General features: G+C 34.6%; 1 protein-coding gene across 1 annotated transcript; it reads right to left on the bottom strand.

Moving 5' to 3' along the window:
- Positions 1-163: 163 nt before the first annotated feature.
- On the bottom strand, positions 164-9950 carry rilp (Rab interacting lysosomal protein). The gene is made up of 8 exons (XM_079611491.1): positions 9210-9950; positions 7859-7982; positions 6637-6758; positions 5800-5994; positions 3695-3855; positions 3482-3604; positions 3315-3404; positions 164-2229 (listed from the first exon to the last, which is right to left on the bottom strand). The coding sequence occupies exons 1-8, from the start codon at positions 9564-9566 to the stop codon at positions 2085-2087; spliced, it is 1317 nt and encodes a 438-aa protein (XP_079467617.1). The 5' UTR covers positions 9567-9950; the 3' UTR covers positions 164-2084.
- Between the last annotated feature and the right edge of the window lie 226 nt (positions 9951-10176).

The raw sequence follows: 10176 nt of genomic DNA, 5'->3' as shown, positions 1-10176 counted from the left end.
TAATGGTCAGTCTGCCTGCCAACATTTTCTCATCCTTACCAATTACTTTCATATGTAAAAAAAATTTATTAGATAAAAAATATTAGAACATTTTACTGACTATAAATGGACTTTTGTTCAGAGTATAATGATCTCTTCAGGTCAAAAATCACACACACAAACATCACAATAACCCCTAAAGATTTTATTTTCTAGTAACAAACATGTTTGCAAAAAATAAAACAGTAAAAGGTCAGTATAGGACTCATTAACTTTTATTCGCAAAGGTCCCAAGATAAACAGATGAGGCACAGACAGCTAAGGAATACAGAATTCAGTTAAGGGCCTTTAAAACATATGGGCACCCATTATCTCTAATTTCCTCCTGAGGAAACACAGACTTCCTCTCAATCAGGGAACACCTTAAGACGCATACAAAGTATATTTGAATCACATCCACATTTTTGCTTCTTAATTCAACACAAGGGATGTGTCACACACCATTTCTGATCAGTTGAATGGCTGTAGAAGTGCCAACTCATTAAAGAAATAGTTCACCCAAAAATGAACATTTTGTCATCTTTTACTCACCCCCACGTTGTTTCAAACTTTTATGACTGACTGACTTTTGTGGAACACAAAAGAAGATGTTTTGAGAGATATCCAGTGTTTTTTGTCCGTACAATGGAAGTCAATGGTAACCAAAACAGTTTGGTTAAAAGATTCTTCAAAATTCTTAACATATGTCTTAATATTTATGTAATTCTTTTGTGTTCTGCAGAAGAGTCAAACAGGTTTGGAATGACATGAGGCTGACGGAATTTACATTTTTGAGTGAACTCTCCCTTTAACAGATCAGACAATAAACATTTAATTAAACTTTTAAGCATCGCTTTTTTAACACCGGGTTAACAGCCGTGGACATCTCCACAGAACTGGCATTGCTTGACATTTAAACAATTTTTTGGATGCAAATATTTAAAAATATGCTGAAAATCCTTATAGATATCCTTATAGAAAATGGATACTTTTTAGGGACAGCTAATGTTTTATCAAAAAAAAAAAAAAACTTGTAGAACATGATTGAATACAAAATACTCTAATGCCCCCTATTGCCATAAAAGGGTCAGTGTGATTATCTCTGATAGTGATTGTAATACAATGTCAGTATCTTTGGTTAAAATCCATATTAAATATACTCTCTATAAAAATAGCTGCTATAATTCTCTCTAGCTTCTATCCAGACATCGAAAATATAATGCCAGGTGTATTATGATTATCAAAACGCTGCAGATTACTCCCATGTTTTTAAGTGCACCAGTCTGCAGTCATTTATGCACCACCAAATGAAATTGCAGGAATAATTATTGTTTCCAAAGCCTCCTACATCCCTTTCCAAGTCAATTTCCCGCTAAACAGCTTATTACATGTAGCCCCGCCCCCAAACACATGCCATTGGTTGAGCCAGAAGTGGGCCTTGAAATAGCAATATTTTGAAAGTGCCACAATACCATTGTTTACTCATTGGAAAAGCAATCAAATGTCTTACTTACAGTTGTATTAGCACATTAAACTGTAATAGAAGAAAGTGAAAAAGAATTATACACTTCACCTTTAACTATATATACACTGTCATTGAAAAGTTTAGGGTCAGAACGATTTTTTAAAGAAATTAATACTTTTCTAAAAGATGAAAAATATAATGGTTTACACAAAATTATTAAGAAGCACAAATGTTTTCAACATTGATAAACATTGATATTAATACGTAATGTAATGAGCACTAAATCAATGATTTCTGAAGGATCATGTGACACTGAAGACTGGAGAAATTATGCTTTTCCATCTAAGGAATAAATTAGATTTTAAAATATATTAAAATGGAAAACAGTTGTAATGATATTACTGTAGTACTGTATTTTTGATCAAATAACTGCAGCCTTGGTGCTCTTGAAATTTTACCGACCCCAAATACATAGAGAAATAGTTCTCTCAATACAATCCTCAGTCTGTTCCTTCGTTTTGAAACCTAAATGAGATCAAGAACATATTTTGAACTTCTCTCTTCAAACCCAGGTAAGGATGAGTGACAGATGGGCTGGTTCTCAAGAGGAGCTGAGGGTTTGTGTCTCTCCCTCGACTCCCTGCTCATCTGGATCGATGATTTCCCATGTGGAGCTGGAAGTCGGAAGGCCAGAGGGCTGGGAACCGGAGCTCCTAGTAAGACTGGACCGCGTCAGGAAACCAAATCTAAAGGTTTGAGTCAGAGGAGATAAGAGAGCTTTAAATCACTGATAGGAGAATGACAAGGGGATTTCAGGACTATTTTTAGTTCAGTTTCAGTAGCTAGTTGGCACGCTCAGTTACTAAGGTTACTAAGCTGAAGAGAGAAATGTGATTAAGAGATCTCTAAGATCAGCTTAGAGTTTCCCCAAGAACATATAGAATTAATGCTGCTAAGAGCCAGAATACACAGTATATTATGGAGCAAATTGTGTGCGTGTATCACACAAATTTTTACATACAATACACTGAGAAGAGAGCAGATTCCCTTTATAAAAAGACAAAGAGTCTTATTTAAAAATGTGTAATACATGAGCTTCTCAATTAGTATATTGTCAGTCGCATACTTTTAACCAACATACATTTAAAGGGAAAGTTTAACAAGCCCAACCTGCCCCACAGGCTACAATGTAAAAATGTCTGGCATCTAACCGAAAAATGTAAACCAAAAAAGTAAATGTTAAAACAAAAGTCTATCACGTAACCTAAAATGTGGTAAGAAATGTAAACAATGTAAATGTAAAAAGGAAAAAAGTGGTATTTAAATTAACCTTGGTAACAAATAAAATTATGTAATTTACATAATTTGTAAAATTACATAATATTATGTAATACAGAATCATTCATACTGCATTAAATTACACAACTTAAAGTAATTTTTAAGGATAAAAATAAGATTTTACTTCTTAAATGTATGTAATGTTTGCACAACTAGCAGCACCAAAAAAATACTGCATAAAAACGGTTATACTACATAACAATATTGAAAACATGAGACACCTCAACAGCAACCATAACAAGTGCAGATATTTTACAGCATAGAAGCATGTCAGAAACATTTCTGCTGTTGCTCAAAAACTACATCTTAAACTACAAAAACTAAACCTTTCCCACTCAATGTATTTTTTGTACCCAAGACTGGTGGCTTATCCCATAACCCAATTCTACTGAAACCCATTTCTGGTGACGTAGGTTAGAAGAATGTAAGTAGATTGCTGGACTGAAATCAGTTATTGCTATAGTCTTGTTTTTAGCATGAATGCAGCACTCACATGTTTCTGATGCGTGAGTCCTGGGGTCTGTTGTCAGTGTCGACGTCTTCATTCCCACTCCTCTCAAACAAAGGGCCATCTGTCTCATCTCTATATGAGAGTGAAACATGGTTAAACATAACATTAAATCACTGAATACTACCAGTATGTGTGTGGCGTGTACTCACGTGCTACATTCGCTGACAGGTATGCCGAGCATTTTAGACTTTATGACGGTCCTCTGCTTCTTTATGGCAGAGCGCACGGCATCGAGTAAAAACCCTGGGCATCTCTCATCATTCAGGATTTCCCTAAGGAAAGACAGAGAAATGTGTGTACATTGAGGAAGGATGTTGTGCTGATGTAAAGGTTAGAATCTGTCACAAATACATCAGTCCCACCTTTGGTAATATGCAAGCTCCTCTTTCACCAGAAAGAGATTGGCCTTCAACTCGTTCCTCTCAAAAAGCATTTCCCGAACTTCCATCTTGGTGAAACAAGGTCGATTTGGATCTTTCAAGTCTATGATCATCTTATCTGTGAGGTCAATGGCTGAACTGCTCTGAAGGAGGCAAAGGTGGAATTATAGGAATATGTGAGTCAAATACCATAAATGTCTGAAGCACAGTTGATAATGTGCAGCTGATTGCATTTTTAAAAAGACAGTTTGATAACACTTTTACAGTGTTTGCGGGACACATTAAATCATAAACCACAATCATTAAACTAAAAACAAAAAGTGTGGTACACAGTGGTGCCTAAATTAGAGGTTTAAGTGAGTTAATAAACACTCAGAATTAAATTTAAATTAAGTTTGAAAATAATAAATAAAACAATTGAATATAAATATTAATATAAAAGGTAATTTAATATAATTATATTTAATAATATTCAAATGTAAAATAATAAATACAATCAGTTCCTTTTTAAATCATTTATATATTTTTTATATTGATAATTTATAATCAATATTATTTAAAAAAAAATATTACTAAAAACTTATTTGATTTCTAAATTTAAATAATCTATTTTATTTTTATTAAGATAAATTAACTCAATTTAAATTAGAACTAAATTTATATTAAGATAAAAAAAGATTGAAACAAAAAATATTGAATAAAACAAAAACAGTTTAATATTAAAATAACATACATTTTATATTATTTAAATGTAAAATAAGAAATAGAATAGTTATTTTCTAAATAATTTATACTTATTTATATTATATTAAAAAAAAAAAATATATATATATATATATATATATATATATATATATATATATATATATATATATTTGTTTACAATACAGGTAGATGGTGAAACCTGCTGGGCATTTCTGCCTGTCGCACCTCCACCGGTGCCTAAGAGATTAAGGTATACCTAAGGTGTACATGTTATATATATATATATATATTGTTACGGCCCTGTCTTTTTTTATTCTCTACCTGATGGCAGTATAACATCCGACTGTGACGTCACTGTTAATTGTATAATTGATGGGTGGAGAGTATAAATGTTTGGACTGATTTACTCAACGTTACTTCCTCTTATGGAAGGTAGTTCTCCAGAGAAGACGTTTGCTCCAATTTGTTTTAGTTCGTCTATTTTTTACCAAAATTCATTACCCCATTGGATTCTTATTTTCTTTTGTTTATTTAAATCCCTAGACATTATGTTATATTTTTGTAACAGATCATTTTTGTTCCAAATAAATAAGCTTGCAATGCATTGCAAACCGTTTGTTTGTATGTGTAAACCTCCTTAAGTTACGGTCGGAAACGAGCTGGCCGTGACAATATATATATATATATATATATAATTTTTATTTTCCAGTTTTCGTTCATTACTAAAAGCTTATTTGATTTCTGAATTTAAATAATATGTTATCTGTTATTAAGTAAAATGAATCAAATTAAAATTAAATATAAATTAAGTTAAGTAATAAAATTAATAATACATAAAAACAGTGTAATGTAAATATTAATATAAAATAATTGAATATAATATTTAAATAAAATAATGAAACAGTTATTTTCTAAATAATGCTACAGATCTAGTTCAGTCTATCATTCCTTTGCCGTTTTGGTTAATTACTAAAAGCTTTTATTTATTTCTGAATTTAAATTATCTCTGTTGATTAAAATAAAACTAAAGTTAAACATTTCTGACAAGGTTTTAATGTCAGAATTTAATCAAGCATCCAGAAATGTTTGTAAGCTGAAGGGGGAGTTGCGCACAAACATGTCCGTTACACTCCTGCGAGGGCAAACATGACCTATATATGCCAAATCCAACCAACCAAAGTGAAATTTAGGCCCTGCGCCTGCGGTAGTACAAAGCAATACCTAAACCCCCCAAGAGGAACATAGAAGCATAGAATTCTGTCTCATTATGCTTTTAGGAAATACAAAAACGACGAATACCCACAATCCCACATATAAACCCAATACAGGACAGCTAATTTGTTATTAAGAATCTAAGTAATACCGGTATTAACTTGACTAACCGTTTCAGCAGCAGTTTTCACGCTGGCTCTTTCTAGTTGTGAGTTCAGGTGCTCTATCTCTTTCTGTTTCTCGCACAGGTCGGCCTCCATGTCGGCCTTCCTCTCCACTGCGCTCTTCAGCTGAGTCTGTATGATGTTCTGCTTGTGTCTGAGCTCTGCGTTTATCTTCATCAGCCGCTCCTGCTGCTCCTGGAGCTGAACAACAAACACACACTTCTGATCACTCAAACTCATTTATCAAACAAATGTTGAAAATGTAAAAGTGAAAATTAAGTTCATTTTCTCAAAAGCTATGAATTTGCAGGTCATTTTCTATGCAATTGTCTACTGTGTGGAACTGGTCTGATCAGTTTTATAACAAAGGAAAGGCAAACATAAAACATAAAAAGGGAAACTAATAACCTCAGCTCCAAACCACAGGTATACGCCTCTGATGCAATTCGTGAATACTTGTCGGCCACGACTGGTGACATCACACTTTTTTTATTTTGCCACAGGTTCTCTGCGAGTGACACAATGTTGGCACTGTGTTTTAAATTCAACAAAAGAAACCTTGATGTTGCAAAAACTAAACTAGTTCTGATGAAAAGAAAGCAGTGGGTGAAAAACCTGGTCACCAGAATTCATTTCTACAGGGACAGTGAAAAGAAATATTAAAAGGATTTTTGGATAGAAAAACACTCTTTAAGTTGGTTTTTTTTTAAGTTTTAATTTTAAGTGCAAGAAAGCAACATTTTGGAGTATAATAATAGCCCCTTGTAACCCAAAGGTTTGTGGTTCAAAACCTGGTGCCCCTGATAATTGATTTGAGCAACTCAGTTTATATCAGACACATACCGCTTCCACCTCCTTGGACATGCTGGATATCTCCTGAACTTTCGCTCTCAACTCATCCCGCTGCTTATCCACCACTTCCTTCAGCTTGAGCATCACCTCTCGTTCCTGACGCTGTGTGCGGTCTAGAGAAAAGATCAGATTTTAAAATACTGCATGCAGACAGATGCAGATCATTTTCGTAAAATACGAAATTTCAAATGCAGCTTGAATTACGGATTAATTTTACATTGTGTACTGTCCCTAAATAAACAAATAAATAAATGTCACAGTTTCCTGAATTTCAGGAGTTTGACTAAATAAATGTATTGCAAAAGCAAATGTTAAACAACTCCTGGAATCTGACAACAACATTCTTGACTGCTGACCTAACAGTAATAAACGAAGGACAAAAACTCCTCCCTTAAATAAGACAAACAGCTTTATTCAGTCTGAAACTTTGCACAGAATATGAGAGCTCCTCTCTGATATCAGGAAACACCTCCTTTTGGAGATCTCATGACAAGCAATTACATTTTGGACTTTAGTTTATACTGTATACAACAATAAAAATTTAAGTTAAATTGGTACTACAAGGAAATACAATGAGGCTGTAATAATTTAAAAAAAATGTAAGACTCTGGATCATACCTCCCTTGAAACATTTTTCATCATGATGATGTATTGACAAATGTTTTTTTTTTTTGAAGATAATTCACCCTCTTTTCTAAATGCATGTCATAGATCTGACTGTGAAGGATTTATCCATGTAGATGTTTAAATGTAAAAAAAAAAAAAGAAGGATGAAAGTCATAACAGGATCTTTCGGTGAAAGTGACAGACTTCAATCATTTAATCAGATTAAACCTGCGCCTTTCTTACAATCGACTGCAAGCTTGTCTTCATGTGACTCCACTTTTGAGTGCAATGCCCACATCTCATAAACCAATAAAAAAACTGATGTATAGAACCAAGCATTACGTTTTCTTTTCCGATAACCCATTACAGTAGGCATTTACATCAAAATACAGAAAATAAAGTTACTTCTGTGACTAATGTAAGACTGACCATCATTCCAATACATAAAACAATACATAAAACACTTCATGACGGTTTTCTGAAGGTGTAGTTAATTTACTATTACACTGGAAATGACAACTATACTGATATTCCATTCATTTTGGGATAAATTAACAAACTCATGTCTTCATTTAAATATTGTTATGTGCGTCTCAGGTCATTTTACCTTCTTTGGAGTGCGTGCATTGTAAGCGGGTCAGAAGCTCCTGGTTCTCTTCCTTGAGCTGACGCACCTGCGACTGTAACACTTCTACGTTCTCCTTCAGTTTCTTCTCTTTCTGATGCCAGTCCTGATGGAAAAAAAAATTGAATCATTGCAACAATCCTTTCAAACCACAAACGCATGAAGTGAGACTACCAGGTGTCACCCTGAGATTGGTTTCAATTCAAAAGCCTAACAATTTAACAGATCACTCTGAGAACACAGTGGCTGAGTCCAAAACGGCACACTCTCTTGAGAAGGTACTTGTTTTGAATAAGTAATTACTTCATGGCCGCTAAAAAAAAGTATGTTCTATATAGTATGAATGTGTGTAGTATTAACATACTACATTTGCCATGCTTTCATTATCATGTGACCTACCAGCGTCAGTTACTTCGCTTCGCTGCCGTACACAAATCCTCTCCCGTGGTCTCATGGGACAGTAAAGTGTCCACCATATGCACACTTCAGAATCTCGCAGGAAGTAGCAGGTCAGCCGGGGTTTTTTTTACCAACTCTTTTATGAGTACTGTGTGAATTTGGACATACATTTGTCACATACTGTTTTTCACCTACTACAAAGTAGGGAAGTATGATTTCAGATGCAGCCAGTGGCTTGTAAACCACTCATGTATGAATGCAGGACATGGCCCATATACTTATATAAGCAGCACAACCATACATCTTAGTTGGGAGATGTTTGACCGGTTCATTTTATTAACAACCTATTTTATTTATTAACAAAGATTTTATTAACTCCTCTCTTAAATAAGATTAACAGTTTTCAGTCTTAAAATTTGCACACAGAAAATGTGAGTTAAGAGAAGTTAAATGTCTCTCTAAGCATAGAAACAACATAGAATGATATATAAGGATAGAAACAACATCTCCCTTTGAAGATCTCAATAAGATTTTATAAAAAACTGATTGCCACTAGCATAATTATTTAATCTGCATACTGAACAAATTATTTGAATGAACATATTACAGCCACTTAGACGAAATCAAGATAAAAAATCCCCACTACTAATGGATGGTACATGATGTTCTCAAAATGACATTTATTGAGGGGAAGGGTAACGGAAGTGCCCCCTATTGGCATTTCCTAAAATCGATCAACGTGTCACGAATCACGATACGAATCAAAAGTCCAGCTGGATTCATTTTTTTATCCTCAAGTGCAACAACAGACCAGCTCTGTCCATTACATTTAAACACAGTTATCCATAAGACAACCGCATAGACATTTGAAAATAAGTAGTAGTGCTACAGTAACAGTGTTGACATACATGTCGACCATGTTGTCTTCTCTTACCCGACTCTCTAAGGCGCTGTTGCTGCTCTCATCGCATTCCTTCACGTGTCTTCTCTTCTGCTGCTGTAACTGTAACGTTTCAAAGGCCTTCAATATGTCCTCTTCCTTACATTTATGAGATTGATTTCTCGCCGCGAAACTCTCCAAGAGCTCCAGCACTTTCACTATGTGAGACACCAGACCCTCCACGCTCGACTTCCCGTAGCTGTCGATGAGCTTCTCCAATTCTGACCCCACCACTTTAGCGATTTCATACACATCGTCCACTGTCATTGATGAAAACGTCCTCGCAAAACACGAATGTATCTTGACGATATCATTTCGGTTTTCCTCGACGGCTATCATGCAAGTCTCCATAACGCACTTCAGATGAACTTGAACTCAAACAGCGACAATCGAAACTCCTGTCAGTCCGATCTCAACATGTCCAGTTGGGATTCAGCTCGAACGCAGTCTTTTTTTTGTTTCACTTTTGAACATGCATGCATTTTGCTCCAGTTTGTTTTGTAACTACATCCTTTGTTGATACGCTCTAATAAACACGATTGAGTTATAAAATCGACTTGTCTATGCAGTGTAAAGACTTGCATGTCATAACTTGAAGAGCAACGCCCACGTCACTAGCATAGATGAATGTTGGCCGTGCATGTTTGCATAGTGTTCTTTAATAAAAGGTGGGTGAACGGAGGCACATCTATGACTGTACAGTTCTTGTTTGCCATGGTTGTTCCCTCCTTCTCTGACCAATGCAACCCGAGAGCTTTAACGCAGCACATATGGCAAGCAGTTTTAACATTTATTCTTTAAAACTAGCATCCGTTTATTTTTGAAGTAGGTTTAGTTATTTTTTTCACATGTAACTAACTACCTAGATACTTATACTTCTAATAGCGATCTATTACTGTTACTTATTGTCAATAGAATATATGAGACATATATTCCAGTTGTATAATTTCTTTATCTCAGT

Source organism: Phoxinus phoxinus (assembly GCF_949152265.1).
Source record: "Phoxinus phoxinus genome assembly, chromosome: 4".
NCBI classification, from domain to species: domain Eukaryota; kingdom Metazoa; phylum Chordata; class Actinopteri; order Cypriniformes; family Leuciscidae; genus Phoxinus; species Phoxinus phoxinus.
This window is presented reverse-complemented; position numbering and strand designations above follow the sequence as displayed.